The sequence below is a fragment of the Callithrix jacchus genome, chromosome 6, assembly GCF_049354715.1.
Source record: "Callithrix jacchus isolate 240 chromosome 6, calJac240_pri, whole genome shotgun sequence".
NCBI lineage: Eukaryota > Metazoa > Chordata > Mammalia > Primates > Cebidae > Callithrix > Callithrix jacchus.
Window position 1 is genome coordinate 58721047 of NC_133507.1, and position 26999 is coordinate 58748045.

Below are 26999 nucleotides of genomic sequence, written 5' to 3' on the forward strand. Positions count from 1 at the left end.
ACAAAACCAAAACAAAAGAACAGACAAAAACTCATGCTGAAATTTGATCTCTAATATGTGGGATGTGGGAGGTGGGAGGTGTTTGGGTCAGGCAGGTGAGTTGAATCCCTCATGTGTAGGTTAATTTGGGGTGGGGGGTGAATGAGGTCTTGCTCTCATAGGCATGGATTAGTTTCCAGGCTTGTTAAGAGCCTGGCTTCCTAGGCTTCTCTTCCTTCCTCTCTTGCTGTGTGATCTCTTTGCACTTGCCTGTTCCCCTTCTACTTTCTGCCATGAGTGGAAACAGCCTGAGGCCCTTACCAGATTCAACTGCCCAATCTTCGACTTCCCAGCCTGCAGAACTGTAAGCTAAACAAACCTCTTTTCTTTATAAATTACCGAGCCTCAGGTGTTCTCTTACAGTGAAACAGACTAAGACAGTTACCTTACAACCTAATTTGAAGGTGGCAGAAATTCATCAAGGACTACAGAATCAGCAAAATAACATAGATTGATACGAAAGAAGTATAAGTTTGTAAATGTTTTATGAAAGAATATACATATTTCCATTAACTTTCACTTCATTTGTTCATTCGTTTGGTATATATGCCCTATTATTTGCCAGGCACCTGTCCAGTTGCCAGGGATATCATGAGGAAAATAACAAAGCCCTGCTTTATGGGTGTTACAATCTCTGGCAGGTAGGGAGAAGATGAACAATTAAACAAGCATTTCAGACAGTGATACATGCTGTAAAGAACATACAATGAATGGGCTGGGCACAGTGGCTCATGCCTGTAATCCCAGAAATTTGGGAGGCCATGATGGAAGGACTGCTTGCAGCCAGGAGTTGGAGACCAGCCTGGTCAATGTGGCAAGACCCCATATCTAAACAAACAAACAAACAAATGATGAATGATATAAAAGTGCCTGAAATGGTGGTAATTTATAGGGGACTAAATGCATTAATTATAGGGCAATAATGTCCATGCATAAATACAGGCTCTACAAACAAATAGGTGTATGACACTGGGTAAATTATCACCCTCTCTGTGCCTCAGTTTTCTCATCTGTAGAATGGGCATAATAATAGTACTTAATGGGGTTATTGGATTATATAATGTGTGTAGAGCAGTTTGAATAGTACCTGGCACACAGTGCTGTGTAAGTGTTTTCAACTATTTTCCCCTTTTGAGTAAGTAACTCATATACTGAGCTAAGGCCTAAATATTAGGAAGAGTCTTAAACTAAGAATATAGGTAACTTAAAAGAAACTCTGTATCAAATAAGGAATAATTAGACTAAAATGCCACTCTCGTCTTTATATTTGCATGATATACATTAACGAAAATACAGGAAGCTTTAAGTATCGCAGCAACACTCATGATCCATCTTCACCCTCGTGAGAGCTCCCGTCACTCTCTCCTTTACTCTCACCGCTGCTGTCTTCCTCACTATCTTCACTGTCTTTCTCACGATTCTGAGTTTTCTCTGCCACAAAAAGGAAGAGGATTAAGGTGTTGCTTAATATTTCGCTCTGAAAAATAATTCTCCCTGCCCCTCCCTCTACAAAGAAATACATACATTTGCAATGTAAGAACTGAGTTGGACTTGGCTAACTGCACATAGAGTCAAAGTGGTAGTACAAACTAGAAACGTTATTTTTACCGGCATACAGGTATTTTTGATTTAAAATTAACTTAAAAATAGATCTATAAAACTAATTTTACTATTGTCAATGAATTTATATTAAATAATTTTATAGAATTCTTTCTATCACAGAATTTCATTGACCACAGTAAAACCATTCATCGAAAGGAAGTGAGACAGGGCAATTTAGAGGCTTTGGCGTCCCTTGGAATTGTGGGTAACTCCTTTAACACATGGCTGTGTTTGCCTGTTCTGCTTCTCAGTACCTGTTGCCTGGTGCCTAGGGAGCCTGCATTGCTTGGGCAGTTCTATCCCACAGAAAGAAGGGCGTCACTGTGACCATCCACAGAGGACAAGCTGTTTCACTAAACCATTTAAGACAGCTATGTAGCCTTTTCTTAACCACTTCCTAAAGATATATTGACAATCTCCCGGGATAATGGGTTTTTAAAGAGTGACTGCTTATAGTTCTATAAGAAACAAGGAATTTCAATTTTTAAAATTACCCATCAGCAACATTTCTTCAATAAGTGTGAAGAACTCCTTGGCCTCAGAATTTTCTGGTTCATAGATTAGGACTGAAAATGGACAAGAGAATGTGTTATTAAGGTTCAGTGTTTCAGGAAAAGGATCCTTAGAATGAAATTGAACTGTCACTCAGAGCAAGTGAAATGCACAAAGCGATAAACACTAATGATTATACCACAGGTATATCTCAGTGCAAATATAAAAAATGCTGCACTTATATTTGGTGCTTTGGAAGAGAAATGATCCTCATTTTTTTTTCTGAGACACTGTCTTGCTCTGTCACCCAGACTGGAGTGCACTGGCACAATCTTGGCTCATTGCAGCCTCCGCCTCCTGGGTTCAAGAGATTCTCCTGCCTCAGCCTCCTGAGTAGCTGGGACTACAGGCATGTGTCACCATGCCTGGCTAGGTTTTGTATTTTTAGTAGAGACGGGGTTGCACCATGTTGCCCAGGCTGGTCTTGAATTCCTGACCTCAAGTGACCTGCCCACCTCAGCCTCCCAAAGTGCTGGGATTATAGGCATGAACCACCACTCCCGCCCTCATTTTATTTTCTACCTCCTATCCATAGAATGCAATCTCTATCACCTCAGTATGGCTTCCCTCATAGGCCAGTAGCCAAAGTGTTTCATGAACATAATCATTTCCCAAAGAAGGTACAAATCCTGCCAAATATGGAGACTTTGCTAATGAGAAGACTGTGTGCCTAGAGGTCTGTTAATCCTTCATCACATGTCATCCACCTGTCTACATGACATCCTTTACTAAAGGTCTCATCAGAACACAAAGGAAGTTTTTATTTTTATTTTTTAATGCAACCTCTTCCATGGTAGAGATGCCCCTTTTTTTTTTTTTTTTTTTTTTTACATCTTTCCAATAGGGGAAAGTGATGTTACTTCTTTCTCTTCATCTTGACAGCTTTCACTGTAGTCTACACCCTGGTCATCGCCGGCTTAACAATGTTCTCTGCCTTCATTGAACCCACTGTTTTTAGCACTATTTATTCCTTTCTGCTGATCCTTTATGTGACTGTGTCACCTTTCTTTTGGAACTCACCAATAGACTTTTTGAGGCTATTAGTATGTTACCAAAACCCTAGAGGCCAGAAAGATTTCTACCCTTAGTTTCAGAGTTGTCTAGACTATTTTATTCACCTTTTTACAAAATGCTCCACAGGTCCCTCTCTACTACTTCCTATCAGCCTTGAGGAGTATTCATAATTCCATGTCATCCATTTAATGTTGTGACTCCTGCTCAATATCTTGGTGGCCCCCAAGGGGGCACTGAAACATCAAGTGTGCTCTTCCTCTGGCTAAAAGTAAGAGATAATTGGGAGGCTGAGCACGGTGGCTCACACTTGTAATCCCAGCACTTTGGGAGGCTGAGGTGGGTGGGGCACTTGAAGTCGAGTTCGAGACTGTGTTCAGAATGCAACCAGTTCCACATGGGGGAAACCCGTCTCTACTAAAAATATAAAAATTAGCTAGGCATGGTGGCACATGCCTGTAATCTCAGCTACTTGTGAGGCTGAGGCATAGGAATCACTTGAACTCAAGAAGCAAAGGTTGTAGTGAGCTGAGATCGCCCCACTTCACTCCAGCTGGGTTGACAGAGCTGTCTCAAAAAAAAAAAAAAGAAGAAAGAAAGACAGAAAGAAAGAAAGAAAGAAGGAAGGAAGGAAGGAAGAAAGAAAAAGAAAGAAAGAAAGAAAGAAAGAAAGAAAGAAAGAAAGAAAGAAAGAAAGAAAGAAAGAAAGAAAGAAAGACTCCACTAGAGCTGAGTATAAGATACACATGGGACACCATGAAAAAAAGTCAAATTTATGTGTAATTGGAGACCAGGAACAGAAGAGAGAGAATAGGGTAGAAGTGGTATTTGAAAAGGAAATGGCCAAGAAATTTTCAAAGCTGATGGAAACATCAACCCAGAGAGTTAAGAAACTCAGCACATGCCCCAAACAGTATAACTGCAACAAAAACCCACAACTATTTTGAACATCAAGTCAAGCCATTAAAAACCAAAGACAGAAAGAGAAATAAGGTGGATCATATCATTGCTCTCCTCAAAAGCCTCCAGTGGTTTTCCCACCTCAGAACAAACAGGAAGATCTTTATATCAAGAAGAGATCCTATGCAGTCTGACAACCCCCTGCCCATGACCTCTCTGACTTCATTTCCTTTCACACTTCCCCCTGCTCATTCTGCTCCAGTTACACTGTCCTCCTTGCTATTCCTTTCAGGCACACTCCTGTCATAGCATATTTGCCATTCATCCTCCCCAGCACACGCTTCCTCCAGATATTCACGTGGCTATTCCTCAAGTCTTTCACTGAGGCCTCCCTGGGCCATCCTATTTAAAACTGCTTTGCCTTCCTCCAGTACCTTCTATTCCTTCTTCCTTACTTTATTTTTCACCATGGCATCTATCATTCATGAGACACTATTCATCTGTTTATTGTCTTTCCAACACTAGACACAAATGTGGGACTGTCATCTGAGTGACTACTGTATTTCCAGTGCCTGGAATTGTGGCTGGCACGTGTAGGCACTCAATGTTTGTGGGGTAAATGCATGTTCAGTTAAGGTTCGAGTGCTGTACCACCTGACACTTCTCTGAAACTAAAGGTATAAAGTTACTAACCCATCATCATGAGGGTGAAATTTTTGACTTATTTTCCAGTGGTGCTAATTAGTCAATGTTAGTTTACATTAATTTATTCCACTAGAATGTACTCTAGAAGTCTGAATTAGTCCTTACACCAACAAACCTAGTTTACTATCAAGGAATCACTGAGACACGATTGGGGAATTCACTAAACTTATAATAATCACACCATCTTACATATTACGGAATTCATTTTTGAAAACAAAGAGAAGATTAGAAAATATCAAAGTATTTTGTACTTACTCATCTGACATAATTTTTTTGCCAGATGGTACTCTCGGGCCATTTCTGCTCTCAGGAACTGAAAAACATTAAATTCTTCAAATAAGTGAATGTAAATGTTGTAACTCTAAACTCCCTAGAAAAATCTTCCATTAATAATTATTTTGCTTTTAACATTTCCATATGTTTTTCCAGGAGTCAGTCTATAACCAATCAATCACGGATATTGAAGGACCTCTGATGGCAAAGCCACATGCGGTAAGGATGATACCTCTGCTTTCCTTCAACTATATACTGTGTATGTACTACTGAACAATTTGATTCAACTGGCACAGATAGTGAAGACATTAATCACTTTAATATTCCTTTGCTTTAGATAAAAGGTTTCACTTGTAATTTAGTCCATAATCATATGACAGGTGAAAAAAATGCAGACATACAATATGTACATTTGATATTTGCCAGTGTTGCTCTTATAGCATCCAATTTGCTTTTATTATTTTTATTATACTTTTCTTGTTACAAAACAATAAATATTTTTTATGTAGAAAATTTAAAAGCTAAATAAACATATTCTGTCCCCAATTAAGAAGCACTTACATTTCTAACATCTATGAAAAATAAACACATTTATTTTTAACATCTACATGTATATTCTTTCAAGTACTATTTTCCACAAATGAACACAAACGTATTTATGACATTTAAGATTATTTAGTAACTTTAAAAAAGCAAACCAGATTGTGATCATTGTCTCCCCATGGCATGAAATCTTCTTACATATTTTTACTTACTTAGGCTACAATTTACTAATCTTCTATTACTATCTAGACTGCTTCTGCCAAAACACACACACACACACCCCATACTTTGATGATTGTTCTTGCTTGTGTGTGACATATTCTGAATGAGTTTTATTCTGTAAGATATAAGGGCATAGAATAATGTATAAGAGACCCTTTTCATACACTTCTAGATATTTGATAAATACCTAGGTACTGTTTTCAGATGTAGTTCTCTACCGGTTTTCTCAGTTTCTCCCATGGGTTAAAAATTTTTTTTTTCTAATGTAAATATAACTCTTCCAGAGATTTTTCTGTAAGTCATTAACTTCATCAAAATTCTCATTCACATACTAATTAACATGGTATGTTTAGTTCATGTAATAGAATTCTTATATTTTCAAAATCTGTTCTTATCTAGGTACATTTTCATTTTCATTCCTATTTGTGGTTTTTTTCCATTTTAATTATGTTACCTAGTAGTTTAGATCTATGTCATCCTTTTTGTCTAATACCCAGCTCTTGACACATTTAGTTTTTAGTTTGAATTAAAGTTTCTTTTTCTCATTTTATGTTTATTTTATTTTTCTGGTTTCTAGCATTCATATTTAGTTCATTTATTGCCATTCTTTCTTGAATCATCATCATCATCATCATCATCTTCTTCTTCATCAAAGCATTTGAAATTTTAATATTTAGTGTTGTGGTGATCGATATTTTCCAAATAGCTTTTAAGGTTGTTGTTGTTTTGTTTTTTTTTTTGAGATGGAGACTTGCTCTGTTACAGACTGGAGTGCAGTGGTGCAATCTTGGCTCACTGCAACCTCTGCCTCCCAGTTTCGAGGAATTCTTCTGCCTCCACCTCCTGAGTAGCTGGGATTACAGGCATGCGCCACCATACTCGGCTAATTGTTTGTATTTTTAGTAGAGATGGGTTTTTACTGTATTGGCCAGACTGGTCTTGAACCCCCGACCTCAAGTGATTGTCCTGCCTTAGCCTCCCAAAGTGCTGGCATTACAGGTGTGAACCACTGTGCCCAGCTTAAGTTCATTTTTTATTTTTCTTTTACATTCATGCTATGTAGAATTTTTTTTTTTAGTTTTAAGTGGTTTTAATTTGTTCTTGTTATTTTTGTTAAAATCCCAGTTTAATTGATCATGGACAGAGAATGTGATCAGTAAAATATGCAGCTGTTTTTATGTTTTTTAAATCTATTATGGAAAATTTAAATATACAAAAAAGTACAGGGAATAGTAAAAGAAACCCAAGTTGCCAATTCTCAGCTTCGAAATTTGGGTTATATCATTATCACCACACACTCTTTCCTCACCTCTGTCTGGATTACTTTAAAGTAGTTTACAGATATCATCTCATTTCATATTAATATAAAACCCAATCAAAATATTACTATCATAGATAAACATTTAGGAATTTCTTAATATCATCTAATATGTAGTCTATTTAATGAAGCATTATATTAATAATACCAGCCTCAGAAAAACAAGTATGGAATCAATTTCAGACTCTCTTGTATTGACCTATTTGTTGTTTTTGTTAACAAAAAAATATTTCCCTAACAGTTCAAAAGACAGTAAAATTAAGAAATTCTTGCAATGAATGTTCAGCCAAAGCCCTTGTGAATTGTCTAACACTCCAAAATTAAGCTGAAGACAGGTGTAAAAAATTACTTGCGACATTCAAAATAAAGACATGCTTAAAGGCTAACTAAACAGCACAAACACTGATGAAATCTGACTGGAAAAAAAGTCTAGCTAGAAAAGCCATTTTAAAGATAAATTTGGAAATCTAAATTTGGTAGAATATTATATGATATTGTAGAATTATTACTAATTTTCTTAGTCGTGATAAGGATATCGTGTTACACTAAAGAATGAACTTTGAAGATCAATGATCGAGTATTTATGGGAGAAGTTTCATGGTGTCTACAACTAATTTCAAATGTTTCAGTCAGAAGTATGTATCCATGCCGGGCACGGTGGCTCACGCCTGTAATTCCAGCACTTTGGGAGGCTGAGGTGGGCAGGTCACGAGGTCAGGAGTTCGAGACTAGTCTGACCAACATGGCGAAACACCGTCTCTACTAAAAATACAAAAATCAGCTGGGCTCGGTGGCATGTGCCTGTAATTCCAGCTACTTGGGAGGCTAAGGCAGGAGAATCGCTTGAACCTGGGAGGCGGAAGTTGCAGTGAGCCGAGATTGCAACATGGCACTCCAGCCTAGGCAACACAGTGAGACTCAGTCTCCAAATAAATAAATAAAGTTGGAGCAATTAAAAAGGGACACATTTTGAGAAGATCTTATGAACTGTACAACAAGATATGAAAGTAAGCAATCTCATGTTATCTGAATTTTTACATGAAAATGAATTAATGGATTACTTTTATAATTAAATGTTGAAAAAGAAAGAAAAAAAGAGAAAACAAGCAACTCCAGAGAGTTTGGTTATGGTAGATAGCGTCTTGGAATGCTCTATAATTCATGAGTATTTAGGTCTCTAGTCAAAAGGAAGACTAAGTGAAGTCTTTCTAATATTTGGCATCATTTTTTCTTCTTCCTTCTTAAAAGCACCTTATATTATTAAGGAGGTTTCAAAGTTTCCTATATATGCTTTATTCTAGGAAGGAAATATAGTAAATACAATATGACTAATTTCCCTATATGATTCCAAGGCTAGCAATTGGATTAAATTATCTAAGAAGAGAAGTACATAAGCATTTTTTGTGTGTGGGCTAAAAATCTAATTGAGGCTTTTGGCCATGATGGAGTAACAGAAAGCAGACTTACTGTCCTTCCTTAACCATTAAATTGGACAAAAATATATGAAACAACAGTTTTCAGATACGGGACAACAGACATCACAGGACAGCCATGTTTCTGAGAGAAAGAAAATAAAGTAGGTCCTAGGATTGCCTTAGCTTACTACTTGTAGGCTGTTTCTGGGGGCCAGCATGAGGAAGAACCTAAACAAAAACCAGGGATTTCTCTGGGTTGAAATAACATAGCTTAGACTGCAGAGATTATAGCCAAGGTGGCTATAATTTTCAGAAGAGGAAGGAGTTTCACAAAAGCAGAGGGCTCCAGCAATCTCAGCAATCTGCAGAGGTCTCTCTTTGAGTCTCTGGCTGGTAATGATCTGCATGTGAGTGTGAATAAAGTATCTGAGCCTGAAGAAAGAATCACTAGAATGAGTAGGTGAAATAATCACTGGCTATCAGACAGAGTGGAGAGCAGCTCACGTTTTTACCAGCCAGAGTGGAAGGTCCTCTTAACATGGAGAGCACTGGGGAGAATCCTCATAAGGGCACTGCCTTAGTACTGTCCCTACGCTATATAAAGGCTGCCCTGGATGCTCCCTAACAAAGCTTAAAAGCAAAGGTCAAAAGAGATACCTACTTCCAAGCACCTTAATTGTACCCCAGAACAAATACAGAAGTCCACCAATATTTACAGAAAAATAACAAAAGTTCATACCCCAAAACATAAAATTTACAATGTTTGTGATTGGGTAAATAATTGGCAGGTATCAGGTGTGGTGGTGTACAACTGTAGTCTCAGCTATTCGGGAGGCTGAGGCAGGAGGATTGCTTGAGCCCAGGAGTTTGAGGGTGTAGTGTATCACGATCATGCCTGTGAGTAGTCACTGCACTCCAGCCTGAGCAAAGCAAGACCCCATCTGTTCAAACAAACAAACAAACAAAAAACAGGCATGCAAAGAAGCAGGAAAATAAGACTCATAAGCAGGAGAAAACAATCAGTAGAAACTGATCTAGAATGAACAAAGATGACAGAATACCAGGCAGCCATGTTAAAACAGCTATTATAAATATATGCCATATGTTCACAAAGGATGTAAATATAAACATGATGATGAAATAATAGGTGTAAAAATATCTAAATAGCACTTCTAAATATGACAAGTATAGTATCTGAAATGCAACAAATATATAATGCAGGATGGGATTCACAACAGATTATAACTGCAAAGAAAAGATTATAAACTTGAAGACATAGCAATAGAAATTATCTAAAATAAAACATATGAAAAAAATTTAAATGGAATACCGGTGAGCCCTGGAACAATATCGGGTGGTTCAGCATTTTAGCAATTGCACCTTACATGGAAAGAGGAAGAGCAGAGGTCCGAAAAAATATGTGAAGAATTAATAACTGAATATTTTCCAAACCTGATGAAGACTATAAACTCACAGATCCAAGAATCTTAATGAGCAGAAGAATTATGAGGAAAACCACACCTAGGCATGTTATAATCAAATTGTGAAATAAAGTGATATGGAAGAAAAAAAGTTTAAAAGACATATTATAGACAGATGAATAATAAGAACAGCAGGTATATCTTCTGAAACTATACAAGCTATGAGACAATGAAGCAACCGTTCAAAGCACTGAAATTGGCAATCTAGAATTCTCTAGCTAAATATTTGTTTTAAATGAAAGTGAAATTAAGACCTTTTCAGACCAAAAAAAAAAAAAAGCAGAGAAAATTTATTGCCAGTAGAACTGCATTATAAGAAATACTAAAGGAAGCTTTTTGGGTAAAGGGAAAATGGTTATCAGGTAGAAATTCAGATCTACACGAAGCTACAAAGAACACCAGAAATTGAATATCTGTGGGTAGATAAAAAAGATATTTTAAAAGAGATTTAAAAATCTCTTTAAAAGAGAATTAACCATTTAATATAATAATGTATTAAGGGGCTTATAACATATGTATTAATAGAAGTAAATGTATGACAAAATAATACAAAGGATGGCAAAGAAATTAGTGTTTTATTATACAACATACATGAAGTTGGTATAATAATAATTAAAGGTAGAGTGTGATATCACAACAAGTGAGGTAAAACTGTTTTGTTCTCCATAGAATTGTCAGTAAATCTGTATGTATACTTTTTGAGTGTGATGTTTCAGGCTTCAATCCTTCATATGTGCCTTTTCCGATGCCAGTAATGCCTTCTCTTGTTTTAACAGATGAATTCCTGTGCTTGCCTCTTCCTTCAAGTTTCTAAGATTCTATTAGTGCCTCTTCCTCTAAAAATCCTCCTCTTATTCTTTGCTCCTCCTCCTTTTCTCAATTAGTCCCTTAATCCTCCCTGTTCCCAGAAAACTTAATAAATATTTTTATTACTAGCATGCATTTAATCTTATTGTAATTATTTATATATGTGCCTGTTATCAAGGGCAAAGACATGTCTCTCTTATTTATTTACTTAGAGATGGAATTTCGCTCTTAGTGCCCAGGCTGGAGTGCAATGGGGCAATTTCGGCTCACCGCAACCTCTGCCTCCTGGGTCCAAGCGATTCTCCTGCCTCAGCCTCCTGAGTAGCTGGGATTATAGGCATGCACCACCGTGCCTGGGTAATTTTTTTGTATTTTTAGTAGAGACGGGGTTTCTCCATGTTGGTCAGGCTGGTCTTGAACTCCGGAACTCAAGTGATCCACCTGCCTTGATCTCCCAAAGTGCTGGGATTATAGGCATGAGCCACCACACCTTCTCTTATTTATTTCTATATACCCAGCAACTAGCACAGTGCTGGGTATATAGAAAGCTTTCCTGAAAGCAGTCCTTGAAGAGTTTTATACCAAAACTTCCTTACTCCTGCCTCAGCCTTACCAAAAATACTGCATGTCCTTCCAGAATGTTCTTTTACCTCTAACCTGGTGAAAGCAGTAAGAGAGGTGAGTAGCCAGGCAAGCATCTGTGTGTAGACAGGGATCTTTTTATTAATTTTAAAAAATGTTTATTTTTTACTGATATATAATATTGTATACATTTTGGGGGTACATGTTTGATACTTGCATACAATGGGTAATGATCAAATCAAGGTAATTGGATTATCCATCATCTCAAACATTTATCTGTTCTTTGTGTTGGGAATATTACAAATTTTCTCTTCTGCTTATTATAAAGCATACAATAAACTACTGTAAACTATAATTTCCCTACTATACTGCTGAATACTATAATTTATTCCTTCCATCTAACTGTACTTTTGTACCCCTTACCTGACTTCAATCTCCAGCTTCTTTCCGTCCACCCTCTGGTAACCACCATCCTGTGTTCTGCCTCCAGGAGAGCCACTTTTTTTAGCTCTCACAGTAGTGATTTTAAATCTTCCATCTTTAGATATTTCAGTATTTTTAAGTTTCTTAAATTATATGCACAAGTAAAACTTACTTCTGCCATTAACTCTAGTGGGGCCTGAATATTCTTTTTAGGGTTACTGTCTTCATCATTATCTTCATCACTGGTATCGTCTTCACCATCATCCTCTGCTGATTCTGACAACTTATTATCAATATCCTGAAGGGAATATTCATTATTTTTCTCCTGCTTTACAATGACTGCATCTTTGCTCACTTCACCTAAAAGGGAATATACCTAATTTAGTCAATAAACATTGGGAAGTTTGCAAATCAAATTTTGCCAGATCCTATTACCATTCATTAAACTGATACATTCATAAAAGTAACATAATTATCATAATAAACTTGTATTCGGAACACTACATATTTTAACTCAATTTAAATCTCTCAATATCAATGAGGTCTGTATTATTTTTATTCCCATTTATAGGTGAGGAAACTGAGGGACAGAGAGGTTAAATATACTGGCCAACTTCAACTTCACATACCTAATTAAGTGGTAGATCTATGAGTCAGTCTGGCCCTAGAGTCCATATTCTTTTTTTTTTTTTTGAGACAGAGTCTCGCTCCGTCACTAGGCTAGAGTACAGTGGCATGATCTCGGCTCACTGCAACCTCCACCTCCTGGGGTTAAGCAATTCTCATGTCTCAGCATCTAGATTAGCTGGGACTACAGGCATGTGCCACCACATCCAGCTAATTTTTGTATTTTTAGTAGGGACAGGGTTTCACCATGTTGGCCAGGATGGTCTTGACCTCTTGACCTCATTATCCACCCACCTCGGCCTCCCAAAGTGCTGGGATTACAGATGTGAGCCACTGCGCCCGACCAGAGTCCATATTCTTAATTATGTCTTACATTATTTTTACTAATATAAAATAAATATACTTCAATTAAAGTAAGTTTAAATCATCTCCTGGGGAAATACTACTGAGTGAGCCTGATGGCTCCTTCAACTTTGTGGAAGTCTTTCACAGTTTGAAATTGAACTTGTTACACCCAACCCTTCTTGTATGATTCTGAGTGCCTGGGAGGTCTCTGAGATGTCTTCTTTGATGGGAAGGTGGCTATAAGCTACTCTAACTAGTGTATTCACACTTATGGTAGAAAGAAGAAAAGGAGGAAATCTAGGAGAGCTCCATAGAAGACAATGTTAAGAAAACACAGATCAAAAAAAAGATAAACTTATGAATCTACGACAACCTCCTGACTCTAAACCCAAAGTGCTATCCTGAAAAGGAATATCAAGTTCCCCCAAGTGTGATGGTCGTGATATTCAGGCCATCCATCTACCTGTTTCTGGTTCATTTACAGTCTCCATCAGCTCACAACCACCCTGATGGTGCACTGTGCACCCAGTGTGCACTGACTCAACACACTGATGTCACCAAGGGAGGTCATAATGAGGAATTAGGGGCACTTTGTGATGTCACAGGAACTATCTCATTCACTTCACAAACATTCAGCATCAGAAGAGAAGTTTCCTGATCCCTAGATCTAAAGCAATCCTCTTCCCAGGAGCTGTTTATTTACATTATAGCACAACCTGTAATTACCTTGCTTATTTGTTTGGGTTTTCATTTATATTTATTTATTTTTTTTTTGGAGACAAGGTCTTGCTCTGTTGCCCAGGCTAGAGTTCAGCGATGTGATCTCGGCTCACTGCAGCCTCTGCTTCCCAGGTTCAAGCTAGTCTCATGCCTTAGCCTCCTGAGTAGCTGTGACTACAGGCGCTTGCCACCACGCCTGGCTAATTTTTGTATTTTTAGTAGAGATGGGGTTTCATCATGTTGGCCAGGCTAGTCTCAAACTCCTGGCCTCAAGTGATCCACCTGCCTCGGCCTCCCAAAGTGCTAGGATTACAGTGCTTGTGTTTTTTTTTTGAGACAGAGTTTTGCTCGTTACCCAGGCTGGAGTGCAATGGCGCGATCTCGGCTCACCACAACCTCTGCCTCCTGGGTTCAGGCAATTCTCCTGCCTCAGCCTCCTGAGTAGCTGGGATTACAGGCACACGCCACCATGCCCAGCTAATTTTTTGTATTTTTAGTAGAGATGGGGTTTCACCTTGTTGACCAGGATGGTCTCGATCTCTTGACCTCGTGATCCACCTACCTCGGCCTCCCAAAGTGCTGGGATTACAGGCTTTTTTTTTTAGACTAGTCAAGTCCAGTAGTGAGAAGGGGAAAAAGAGGAAAACAAATTGAATTCTGTAGCTGATTATGAACAATTAACTTGGATAACTTACTATCTATGCATCAGCCTGTTATTTTTATTTAAAAAATTTTTTTAACTTCTTTTTGAGACCCACCCAGGCTGGAGTACAGGAACGTGATCATAATCACTGCAGCCCTCAACTCCTGGGTTCAAGCAATCCTCCTGCCTTCCTAGTAGCTAGGACTACAAGTGTATACTAGCATGCCTGGCAATTTTTTTTTAATTTTAAATTTTTTTGTAAAGATGGGGTCTTGCTATGTTGCCCAGTCTGGTCTCAAACTTTAGGGCTCGACCTGGGCTGATCCTCTTGCTTTGGTCTCCCAAAGTGCTGAGATTGACAGGCATGAGCCACTATACCTGGCCTGTTATTTATTTTCAATAGTCAGCTGTCTGTCTTCTACTAGAATGCAAGCTTCATAAGGGCAAGGACTTTCCATATTTGCCAACTGTTGTATCCAAACTAGTGCCTAGCACTCTGGCTTTCAACTGTTGATAAATGAATGGAGTGTGTTAATGCTTTCACAGGTATTTTTTTATTAGGATTCATTCTAGGATTTCATACTCTGTAATTATCATCTTATGTAATGTATATCCATGGATCTCATACTTGACTGAATATAAGAATCACCCAGAACATGGGTTTGAAATACCACTGAGTCTCATGACCTGCCCCAGACCTACAGAACTGTCAGCTCCCAAAGGTGGTAAAAAGGAGGGTTCAATTAGAAGCCATAGTTAGTTAATTCAGTGAAATAAACGTTATTACCTGTGCTTTCTTTAAAGCAGGAAGATGACTGTAGGTCAGACTGTAGATTTGTTAAGACATCTTTACTTTCAATGCTCCTCGAAGATACTCTATTTTCAGTATTCTTTAGAGAGACTTTATTTTCAATATTCTTAGAAGGGACTTCCTTCCTATATGTTAAAGTAGACGGTGAAAAAATATTTTCTTAGTTCATAATTCTGTTTAATGCTTTAAACACACACATTACATTTAATACAAACATACAATATAGTATGCCAACAATAAACTAAATAGGTAAAATGTAGTATCTTCTTTATGAAAAAGCATTACAAATTATTTTACTGATGATTAAAATTCTATTGCTGACTGGCATTGTTATTGTATAACAATTCTTTGACTCTTTTCAGAGTTCTTTAAACAGAGCATTTAAATAATCAGTTATAGAAATGTCTTTGGTACATCATAGTGATATGATGGAATAAAACTAAGAAAATTCGCCTGGAGTTTTAAAGTTTATAAATCAATTTTTGTAACTGCTAAATGCTACACTTATGCAGATTCCAACACTAATATTAGCCCTTGGTCATATTATAAAATAGCCTTTTTCATTAAGTAGCTTAACTAAAAATGGGTTAACTCTCCCTTTTAATCTTTAAACTTGAAGCTTCATCTTAGTAAATATCACATTGAAACAAGGAATTCTTAATGTAGTGCCCTCTGTTCATAAAGACAGGCAACTATGCTTGTGGGAAAAAAAAAAACAACCCGTCTCTTTTTTGAGATATCAAGAATCTTTCAATTTGCCTCCTTCAAACAATTTTGAAGATTCACCTTCTAGTTTACATGGAAATATATGAAAAGATGTAAAGTATTATTTGTTCCCTAATGTTACAATGGCTGTTTTTTTCCTTCATGGAAATGTGAATCCAGAACATTAGTAGTTAAATTAGTGGTCTTCTGCACTGATTTAGCAAATAGATTGATCAGCTTGTTAGATCCTTAATACTATGAGGGAGAATGGGATCTTTACTCCCCCAGTATATGTGGCTACAGCAAAACCCTTCTCTGGAAATGAAAAACGCACAGCAAAGGTAATTTACATTTATTCTGCCTCTGCCCTGCTCAATCTTATAATTGTAAAAGAAAGCATCCAAGAAGAAACTCTACATATGAAAAGTTGCAGAATCACTGAAATATTCAGTTTCCAGGATTGTGAGACTTCTATTTTTTTTTCTCTTTTTTTTGTTCCCTTCTCCTGATTGTAAAGACTCCTATTACATAACAGGTCACCAAACCAGTGATTACTAAAATTTATACACTCTCAAAGCTGATCGACATAAAAGGGCTTTGATGTCTTTTTTCTTCCCTGAATTACAGTATTTCATTTAGTCTAAGATACCATCTATTTATTATAAAGCATACCATTGTTTCATGTATACTAAAAAAGCAAAACAATATTGCCAAACATAAGTGTAAGATGACATTGACTGTAAAGAGATGTTAAAATATGAAAAATGTGTGCTTTAGAATGAAATGTGATACTTACATATTCACAAAGTTACATCCTTAAAAAAGGAAATTTAGCTAGTATAGTTCTAGGTATTTGAGTAACTGGAAATGTCTATAGTAATTTTAATGAAACACACATGGAGGCAGCCAACATACTCTGTGACCTGAAGATAAATGGAATATTACTATTTGGAAGCAGTGAACATGTCAGAAAAGTAACTACATGAGAGATGATGAAATTCTGATTTTTATTTTATTTTATTTTTGAGATGGAGTTTTGCTCTTGCTGCCCAGGCTGGAGTGCAATGGTGCCATCTCAGCTCACCACAACCTCCGCCTCCCAGGTTCAAGCAATTCTCTTGCCTCAGCCTCCCGAGTAGCTGGGATTACCGGCATGCACCACCAAGCCCAGCTAATTTTGTATTTTTAGTAACAGACGGGGTTTCTCCATGTTGGTCAGGCTAGTCTGGAACTCCTGACCTCAGGTGATCTGCCTTCCTCAGCCTGCCAACGTGCTGAGATGACAGGCGTAAGCCACCACACCTGGCCAAATCCTGATTTTAACAGTAAGATATAAATTCCTTTTCTGTTCACTTTCTTTGGTCTTTCTTGCATAGTTTCAAATAATCAGAGGCCCAAAGGTCAATCTTCTCTTCACCTAAAATCTATTGACTTCTATTTGGGAAAGTGATTTATGGTAATAAGGCCTCTAACTATTTAAGAAAAACAGATAAATAGAATATTCTAAAAGATCTGTTTTTCTTAACTACGACTGAGGAAAGATTTACAATTTTATTTTATGTAATAATGTCCTTGGAAATGCAAAAGTACTTAATTTAGTACTTAAATGACAGAGTTTATCAGGTTAGATATTCCATTGGAACATATTTATGCTAGAGGGCAGCTAACCTAAGTTTTAGAATTTTTTCCTTAAAGTGCTGGGCATCTTCAGGAAGTATCCCAAAACTTCTACTGAAACTAATAACTTTTTCAGGAGATGTCTATTTTAAATTTTGTCATAAAATGATTAATACTTGTCAAACATGGGCCTAAAAACAAAATTAATTAAAACTTACTTTTCTGAGAATGTCTTGGCTACATTTGGAGAGATCTGCATTGGTGAGGCATTAAGTTTGGTTCTCGGTCTTGATCTGCGTCCAAAAAGGCATTTACTTGAGGTATAAAATGGGAAAAAGATAGCTCATTATTCATTTTAGAAAAGGTGATAAAACATATGATCATGTAAGAAAAGGCCTACAGATACAGATACAATTTTCTCCAACCTCAGTCAGTGTTGAGTGCTGTGGATTTGCTTCTGCCATTTCCCCTCAATCTTTATGCTTGAAAGCTTGACCAAAAAAATCAAGTAAGGTCCAAAATCTAAAAAACTTCATCCAGCATTAAATACATATTTTATTTCTATTGCTGAAAATTGTTAATGAAAAGCAGTTTGCTGGGTACACAAAATCTTTCCCACACGGGATTTCTAAGGAAAAAGAAAATGTTAAATGTGGGATTTGTGGTGCCCAGAAGTTTGAAACTCCTGGTTTATGGAGTCCACATACTTCTTGTGGCTGGGACTGGAGTGAAAAACCCAAAAACTAAAGCAAAGAATTTGAGAAAAGAAAAACTTTAAGTTTTCCCTAACCCAACCTAAATGAAATCTTTTGGCAAGTCTCACTTGCCAGTCAGACTATGAAGCCAGCAGCAGGGTGGAGTGGAACAGAAGCTACGCTGGAAAAATTCATCAGCTTTGCAGGTCAGTCACACTCTTCCCATGCAAAGGTCCCCCACGATTTTTTTTTTCCTACTTGATCATTTTTCTCTAGGACTAGCCCTGTTTACCTTCAGCTCTGGGTGAAGTACCTGAGCTGACAAAACGACACACCTTTGAAGCCTACTGACTACAATATCCACCCTTGTCCTTCTCTGCAAGCAAATTAAAGGGAACATGATCATTTTGACCTTGCAAGCAGTTTGAGAGGCAGATGCAATTATGACCGCGATTAAGAGAACAAGTAGCCACTCTCCTTTTGTCTTTTGGCCTAAGCTGCATTTGATTTATCCCTGGGGTTTATCTATCTCAGGAGGTGGAACACCCCTTGCTCTATTTCCAACACTGCTTACCGGTCAAAGGACACTGGGGCTCATGGATACAACAGTAATTTCTTTTCATCCATGATCTAGTAACTTCTATCACTATTACTGAAAGTTATATTTCAAATTTCCCTCAAAGACAACTAAACATTTTTTAGATTTTATTATATATTTTCAACCATGTACTAGGACACATATGAAATTACATGTAGAATACATAGCAAGGCTCTTTATTTCTGGTTGGTTGTAACTTTAAATTAAAATAAATATAGGTTCTCTGTCACTGATTTGCTGCTATACATTACTTTCTCTTTAATATAAAAACATTATATAATATGTAATATATATATAATTTATAACAAAAGCGAAGGTGAATAGTTTTGACAATGTGAAAATTAAAATATATGTTGCCTAAGGCAGAATTTTTCCCAGCCAATAATATTTAGAATAAACCAAAACAATATGAATTTGAATAGAAGAATCTCACCAGAATGGTACCTACTAATTTCCTGGTAATCCCCACAAACACGTTTATGATCAACTTTCAAGCTGCATTTTTTCAGAGAACAAATACAGAATTTTTTTTCAGAAGGCAGGAGATGACTACAGGAAAGGCTTTAATAGATTATCAGAATCAGAGCCTTGAACAGAGTAGACACTTAAAATTTAGTTACTAAATTGATATTGCACTGTGATTTTTTTTTTAACACTTGATCTTAGCCAAAGGCTGGAAATGATATAGTGTCATTGTTTTCAACAGCAGTTTCTTTAACTAGTTGAGGTGATTATTTTCTTTATTGAGTAGTAGTAAATAATTTAATTTTATACTAAATTAAATAATGTTATAGTAAATAATTTAATTTTAAAGTAAATATTCGCTTGAAGAAATATTCTGAAAGAATAAGTATCAAAGGTAAATAGGAATAAGCAATGAAAATTATGATACAAGTAAAATATAGAATACAGGGAGTTTAAAGCAGAAGTGAATATTATCTATACTTCTACATTTTTATCAAAATTCATTTTTCATTTTAACTGTCCTTCTATCTAAGTAACAATTGCTTTGACTGAAGCAAAGGCTGAAGGGCTAATCCATGCATTTCTGGCCTTTCAAATTTAATTGGGTGACAAATGGCTGCATTATCTAGTTCTAATTGCTTAAAAGGCATGGGAGAGATCAGCTGCACAAAGACATCTTCTTACTCTGACATTGCTTCATTTGATTCAATCATCACTTTTTCTGAAAGAGAAAAAAATACCCTAAGCATTTTATTAACGGTGATGTCCCTAACATAGATTTCTAAATGGCAAATCTTTAGGATTTTTAAAAAGGACAGGTAAAATTATAATGGATTTAATTGCTGAGTCATTCAATGACACTCTACATTCCCATATTCTTCTTATTATTTAGGACAAAATAGTGGTTAAACATACTCTTTCAAAGTAATAAATCATTTACCCTTTGGATTAAACATTAGCAATCTGCCATTCTGTTTGTTCTTTGTTGTCTAAAATAGAAGCAGAAATAAAAACTAATATTATTATTTAATCTCAGATAGTTGAAATAATTTACTACTAGCCTTTACATAAACATTTCTATTATGTAGAATAAAATGCATTTTTATACTAAAGCTGATTATTTTAAAACTATATAAATTGATGGTTAAACAGACCCAAAACAACCTTAAAAAATTGTATACCCTCACCTTACCTTTACAGTATCTCTCTTGTCTACAGAATTCCTGCAAAAACCAAAATATGTTCTTCATAAGTCTCTAAACACTTGTATAGATTTAAAATACAAATAGAACACAGAACACAGTCTGTCAGTTAGGTATCAAGCATGTATTTTGTTTTAGTATTTAGTAGCATTATTTCCATTCTAACTGGAAAACCTCATTCTTCCAGATTATGAAATTTAGTTTAAAAAAATCTAGAGAAATTAAGCCTTCTGGGGAGAAGGGGAGGGATGGTAGACAAGCACAAAAGAGAACTAAGGCATACTGAGCTTACTACCTGGGTGATAAAAAAATAATATGTACAACAAACCCTCATGACACATTTACCTATGTAACCAACCTTCACACATACCCCAAACCTAAAATAAAAGTTAAAGAAAAAGAAATTAAGTTTTCCTTTTCTTCCCATCTCACCTTGGAGTTTATTTTAAAAGAGCTAAAAGAATAATTTTGCATGTAAGAAAAGCGATGCATTAAATAAGCCTTTAATTCTCTGTTATCCTTTTGGTTTTATGTAACTTGGACTTTAAATCTAGATCTAAATACAATCAACAGCTGGCTAAGAACTCTGCTTTCCTATGGAAATGACCCTAGAAATTGTCATCTTTGCTCATGTTTACACCATTTCTCTTCCCTACTTCGACAAAACACAACACAACATGTAAATAAACGATCTGCCACATTCAGTTTACTGGTGTCACGAAAAAAAAACCAAAAAACAACAAAAAAAAACCCTTTTAAGGCCAGGCGCAGTGACTCATGCCTGTAATCCCAGGATTTTGGGAGGCTGAGGTGGGTGGATCACCTGAGGTCAGGAGTTTGAGGCCAACCTGACCAACATGCCAAAATGCCATTTCTACTAAAAATACAAAAATTAGCTAGGCATGGTGGCCGGCACCTATAATCCCAACTACTTGGGAGACTGAGACATGAGAGTAGCTTGAACCCTAGAGGCAGAGGTTGCAGTGAACAGAGATTGCACCACTGCACTCCAGCCTGGGCAACAGAAAGAGACTCTGTCTCAAAAATATATAAATAAATAAATAAAAAACACCTTTTAGAGTACATGTGACCAGAACAAGAAAAAAGTCTTCCACAGTATTTCAATATATGATATTTTAAATAATTATTTAAACAAACACATATAGAAATGACCTTTGATTTTAAAATACAATCCTTATCTCGTAAGTTCTCATGTGTTTATTAATATAAAGGTACAATGTTTTCCCTATGAATTTTTACCTTTCTAAGTTACCTGATCACAGGACTGATTTTCCTGTAATGTAGCCCTTTATATATCTGGATAAATTTCATTCTCATTGTTAAGAAAAAAATAAACAAGCTTTTTTTTCAAGTATGGGAGGGGCCACACTTAAAATTTTCCTAAGTAACAATCCATGTTGCTCACTCCTCTAATACTTGTTCCCATGCCCCAAGCCAGATTTTAAAAATTGTCACAATTATTACTTACTGAGGGATTTCTGGAATACAAAATTCAGGGCCAAGACTGTGGACAATAAAAGGGAAGTGGCACTATTTCGTATTTTTTATTTTTTTAAATCCAACTCCTTCACATTGACTTATGCTCCTGAATAAAGCAGCTGTACAGAAACTTCTACCTCAGGCTTTGCTTTCTGGGGAACCCTGACAAAGCCAGACGTTACATATGTTAATTCGATTAGCTCTCTTGGAGAGGTTCACAGAGAACTAAAGTCTATTAGAACAGCATGGCATATTTTGGGGAAACACAGTTAAGGAAGACCAAACTCCAGGATAAATGATTTTCCTCTGATTCTCTAGGGCAGTAAAGCTCCAAAGAGGAAACAAAGCAATAATGAACTAAAAAGGCCTTAAGAAAAGAAATCTAACATGATCTCTCCTGAGACACACTTTCACTTCACAGATTTCCACAATCCTATGGGTACTTGTATGTCCCACAGAGCATCACCTTTATATTTATTAATAATAATATTATTATTTTGAGATAGAGTCTCACTCTATCACCCAGGCTGGAGTGTGGTGGTGTGATCATGGCTCACTGCAGCCTCGTTTACCTTGCTTCAAGCAATCCTCCCACCTCAGCCTTCTGACTATCTGAGACCACAGGTGTGCACCACCACATCCAGCTAATTTTTTAAATTTTTGAAGAGACAGGGTCACGCTTTGTTGCAAGCTCGTCTTGAACTCCTGGCCTCAATCGATCCTCCTGCCTGGGTCTCCCAAAGTGCTGGGATTGCAGGTGTGAGCCACCGCACTGGCCCACCTTTATATTTAGAACAGTCCTTTCCTTTTTAGCTCTAGGAACTTCATGGATTGCAACATTCTACTCTTCATCTAGATGAAACATTCGTGCATATAATTCTCCTACCATCTTCACCTGGTGAAAACGTAGGATGAACAGATCCCAGCCCTTGATGGAGAACCACGCTCAGTTAGTCTGGCTCTATCATTAGCTAGGAAATGTCCAATTCATCTCCTTTCATAAATAAAACTGAATTGCTTGGGAGGCAGTACAGAGTAATACTCAAAAGATGGGGCTCTTGATTAAAAGAGACTATATTCACATCCCAGTTCTGTCACTTCCCAGGTGAGGTTGGACAAATCACTTAACTTCTTTAAGCTTCCATTCTTCCATCGGAAAAATGGGGACCACTATGGTGCCACCTTTTGTGGATCATTATAAGGATTAAATAGGATAATCTGGGTAAAGGGTTCAGCACAGAGCCTGTCATATACAAAGGACACTGTTGAAACAATTTGATGTTTTATCTAAAGGAATAGTTTGGAAAGATGTCCTATGGGGATAATTAAAAATGCTTAGGAAAGCAAAAACGAGCCTTTACTGCAATTGAGACAAGCAGATTATCTCTGAGCGCTTTTAATTAACTTTAAAAACTACCTAAGCCCTAAAGTACTGATATTTGTTTATAAAGATCACTAACTCCAGGGAAGAAGCAGACTATTTCAGAACACAGATAAAGTCACTATCTTTTAACAGTCCCTGCAGCAATGGCAACAACATAGGCATGATAAATCAAACTTTTCATACACTATTCAATGTCTATTTAAAACAGGTATTTGGGTCAGGTGTCCAGCCTGTAATCCCAACACTTTGGGAGGTCGAGGCTGGAGGATAGCTTGAGGATGGGAGGCTGACACCAGCCTGGGCAACATAGCAAAACTCTGCCTCTATAAAAAACTAATTAGCCAGGCAGGGTGGTGTGTGCCTACAGTCTCACTTCGAGAGGCTGAAGTGGGAGGATGGCTTGATCCCAGGAGTTTAAGGTTACAGTGAGCTATAATTGTGCCACTGTACTCCAGCCTGGGCAAGAGAATGGGACTCCTCGCTAAAGAAAAAGACAACAAATAGTACAAAATAAAACAGACATTTGATGAGCACCTACTACATGGCAGATATAACTGTGCTAAGCTCTGGGGACACAAAGATGAAGATACTATAGTTTGAGAAGTTCAGAATCTTACAGGTGAAACGGATACTAACTTCTTATATGTATGTCATAGAGCAGGCTTCAAAGTACTATAACAAATGCTTCCCTCTAAGAGGCTACAATGTAATTTCCCATACTGCCCAAACTGAGGAATACCGATTACCAGGATCAATCATATGCTTTCTTTTGGGCTCATGGGCTGGAGATACCTAAGGAGAATCAGCAGGCAGTTGGGGCAAAATTGGACTAACAGAGGTGAAACTGCCTTTGCAAAAATTTTAACAGTAAGAAAATTATGACAGTGACAGAGATCTGACCTAACTAACTCCATCTTGCTTGTAACCTTCTAGCTGCCCTTGTTCATTCCTAGGCATAGGTCAAACTAACTTTGGGAAGAAATTAGTTTACAGTTAACAATGAAACAAAGATGATAACCACCCCTTCCCAAAGCAAACCCTCTTCTTGCCTGGGGACAAAACTGCCTTTGTAGGATTAACAAATTAGCCACAAGATTCGAAATTGTAGTTTAGAAGTCATGCAAACAGAGGCCACAAGACTCTGAACCTCCCCAATTGGTATGATTTGGACTCCACAGATTTGGGAACAACAACAACAAAAACCTTTTATAAAATGAATTATCAACATTTAAAATTCAAACTTCAGAACCTTTTAGATTTCTCTTGTAATATTGGAAGAAATGACATATTTTTTCTTCATCCCACTTAATGCAATTATTTTACTGTTTTGTGCTATTGATTTTTATAAGCTACCTTGTAGCTAATAGGCAGAATGAATAGATAGCTACATGCTCAGGCCTTGTAAATCTTGTGAGAATGAAAGACAGAGCTGATTAAGCGCTATCCTCTAACCTCAGGGAGCATGGTGGGGGAAACATTACATGATGCGGGGACAATATTTTATAGTATAGCCTCAAATGTGTATATAAATGTTTTCAAAGATCATCTATCACTTACATTCATTCTTTAAAGTGACTAATTATAAATTTTATATATTTCCTTTAGAGCTTAATATAGTGCTACGAGTCCAGACTTTGGAGTCAGGTTGTCTATGTTCAAATCCCAGCAAATTGTGTGATCTTGAGAAAATTCCTTAACCTCTCTGATTCAGTTTCTCAACTGTAAAGTGTGGATAAAAATACTACTTACCTCAAAGAGTTATTGCAAGGGTTAAAATAATTAGCTACTAATGAATAATAATAGTAGCACTCATCTCCTGCTAGAACAATTACTATAACACCTCTTTCTATTACAATTATTAATATTTACAGCCTAGGGAGGCCAGTCCTGACGGTGAACTATCACAAATGAAGCCAGTTCTAAATGCGGAACTGAAACTGGATGGGACAAAGAGGGGAGAAAACACTGAGGATGTGGCTCAACTGGTGAGGGTAGGCAGAAAGCTCTGGAATTCTGGAGTGGGTGCAGTGAAATACCTTCAGTGATGCTGGAATTTCAGCTCTGGAAGACTCAAAATTTAAAGAGGAATGCTGTTGTTATTGCTGTTTTCCAGAGATGACAAAAACCAAAACAATTTCAATGCACAAAAACAAAATAAAAATTAAAAAATAACAAGTTGGATTTGGGGATCATTGCATTTGGTTTTTAGGAAAATAAAACATATTAAAAGATAGTTCCAGAGTACTTTTCAGATTTATTTAAAAAACAAAAAACAACAACTTCCAGGGGTTCTCTTGGGGTAAAAACAGATTCAGCCAATACACCTATGCCAAACAATAAACTGATCATTATCCCATGTAATAAGGGCTACAGGGGCTCAGTGTAGAATAGTTTGAGTAGTCAAAAGACAAAAATATCAACATTTTGGAAGTTTCAGGTCAATTTCATCTCATAGAAGGCTGACGACTGGACTATGGAAGCGATTCGTTGTCCGAAGCCCTCATTTTACATAAGATGAGAACAAGGCCCGGGAATAGAAATGATCTGTCCCAATTCCATCGAAATTTTTATGGCTGATTAAGTTTTATCTAGCTAGTAGTGATGTCTTAACTAATTTCCCAAAAATTAGTAAAAGAATTTCGGGCAAGGGCGAGGACTGAGGGAGGGGGAGGGAAGACCTGGGATGGGACGGGCCATCTTCGTTATTTGGGGGAAAGGAGTTGGTGTGTGTGAAGGGGCAGGTCAAAGCATGGTGGTGTAGACACGATTGTCAGAACCGCCCAGTAATCTCCACATCCGCGTAGACACGCACAGCTCTTCCTCACCCCAGCTGCGCGCAGCACCCTTCCCGGCGGCACGTGGCAGCCGCGGGGCCCAGAGTCCGAACCCGGAGTGGTAGAGCAGTCCGCAGTCTCGGGCGCCGGGTCTTGCGGGTGGTCTGCTGTGGGGACTGGGTCGGGTTGCACACGGGGCTGGGGAAAGGGCGACCGGCAGTGGCCTCTTACCCGCTGGCGGCCCTCTCCAGCCGACCATCCAAAGGGCAGACACCAAGAATTAGCCCGGCTAGCTGCTCGCGCGGGGCTCGGGGATCAGCGCCGGGGACGCCGCGTAGCCGTGGAGACTGCAAGGCGCGCGGAGGAAGCTCGGGCAGCAGCCGAGGGCAGGGGCTGGAGGGGAGGGGCGAGGGCGGTGGAGGCGGCGGGGGCGGGGGCGGGGGTGGGGGCAGTCGGGGGAGCCAAGGAGCAGCGAGGAGGGGGCGGGCCGAAACTGGAGGGCGGTGGACAGCGCGGGACGGAGCGGGCGGGGCGAAGAGGGCTCGGGGCGGAGCTGGGAAGCAGGCCTGCGGGGGCGGAGCGGGGCAGGCTGCCCGGCTGAAGGACAGCCCCGCGGTTCTGGGGGTCCCGCGGCGTCGGAAACTGGGCGCACACACCCTCGGACTGACGTGCGCACGCGCACCGGTTACCTTCAGGAGCGCCGAAGAAGGAAAGAGGGTTGGAAAGCTGGTGTCCATACCTGATTCTAAGCGAGGGAGAGGGAAGGGGGCGGGGTGGCCTCAGAGTTTTAAACCTGGGGAGTAAAAAGAAGTCTTGAGTTGGGAGAGATGTCTCTGGTTGTGGATGAACAAGTGTTCCCTCCAGGACCCCGTCCCCCAACTTGAGGTCGCCTCAAGAAAACTATGGGTCTCCCGGGGGAGTCGCTGGACGCCAGTTTTCCCAGAAGTCAGATTCAAGTGATTAGAACCAGAGAACCGGCTTGCCAGAGCTGCTGCTTGACCACTCCGGCCAATAGGAGGTATTAGTTCTTAAGTCACAGA

At 38.1% G+C, this 26999-nt stretch overlaps 1 protein-coding gene across 6 annotated transcripts; it reads right to left on the reverse strand.

Moving 5' to 3' along the window:
* Positions 1-511: 511 nt before the first annotated feature.
* Positions 512-26994, reverse strand: ERICH2 (glutamate rich 2). Of its 6 annotated transcripts, XM_054257532.2 has the most exons (11): positions 26649-26994; positions 26191-26306; positions 20292-20322; positions 20040-20088; positions 19784-19820; positions 17560-17655; positions 14996-15144; positions 12046-12233; positions 5065-5122; positions 2136-2207; positions 512-1470 (listed from the first exon to the last, which is right to left on the reverse strand). In XM_054257532.2, the coding sequence occupies exons 1-11, from the start codon at positions 26694-26696 to the stop codon at positions 1361-1363; spliced, it is 954 nt and encodes a 317-aa protein (XP_054113507.1). In that variant the 5' UTR covers positions 26697-26994; the 3' UTR covers positions 512-1360. The 6 variants fall into 6 exon arrangements, with proteins under 6 accessions (XP_054113507.1, XP_054113510.1, XP_008996979.1 ...); XM_054257535.2 differs by lacking the exon at positions 26191-26306 and having other exon boundaries at positions 26699-26994; XM_008998731.5 differs by having other exon boundaries at positions 26191-26994.
* Between the last annotated feature and the right edge of the window lie 5 nt (positions 26995-26999).

Excerpts from the sequence above, each read along its gene's own strand:
- ERICH2 (XM_008998731.5), bottom strand. The coding sequence starts at position 26,696 with ATGGACACCAGCTTTCCAACCCTCTTTCCTTCTTCGGCGCTCCTGAAG. Across the intron at positions 19,821-20,039 it reads GCTAATGTTTAATCCAAAGG|AAAAAGTGATGATTGAATCA; the intron begins GTAAATGATTTA and ends TTTCTCTTTCAG. Across the intron at positions 1,471-2,135 it reads TGAAGAAATGTTGCTGATGG|AGAAAACTCAGAATCGTGAG; the intron begins GTAATTTTAAAA and ends TTTTTGTGGCAG.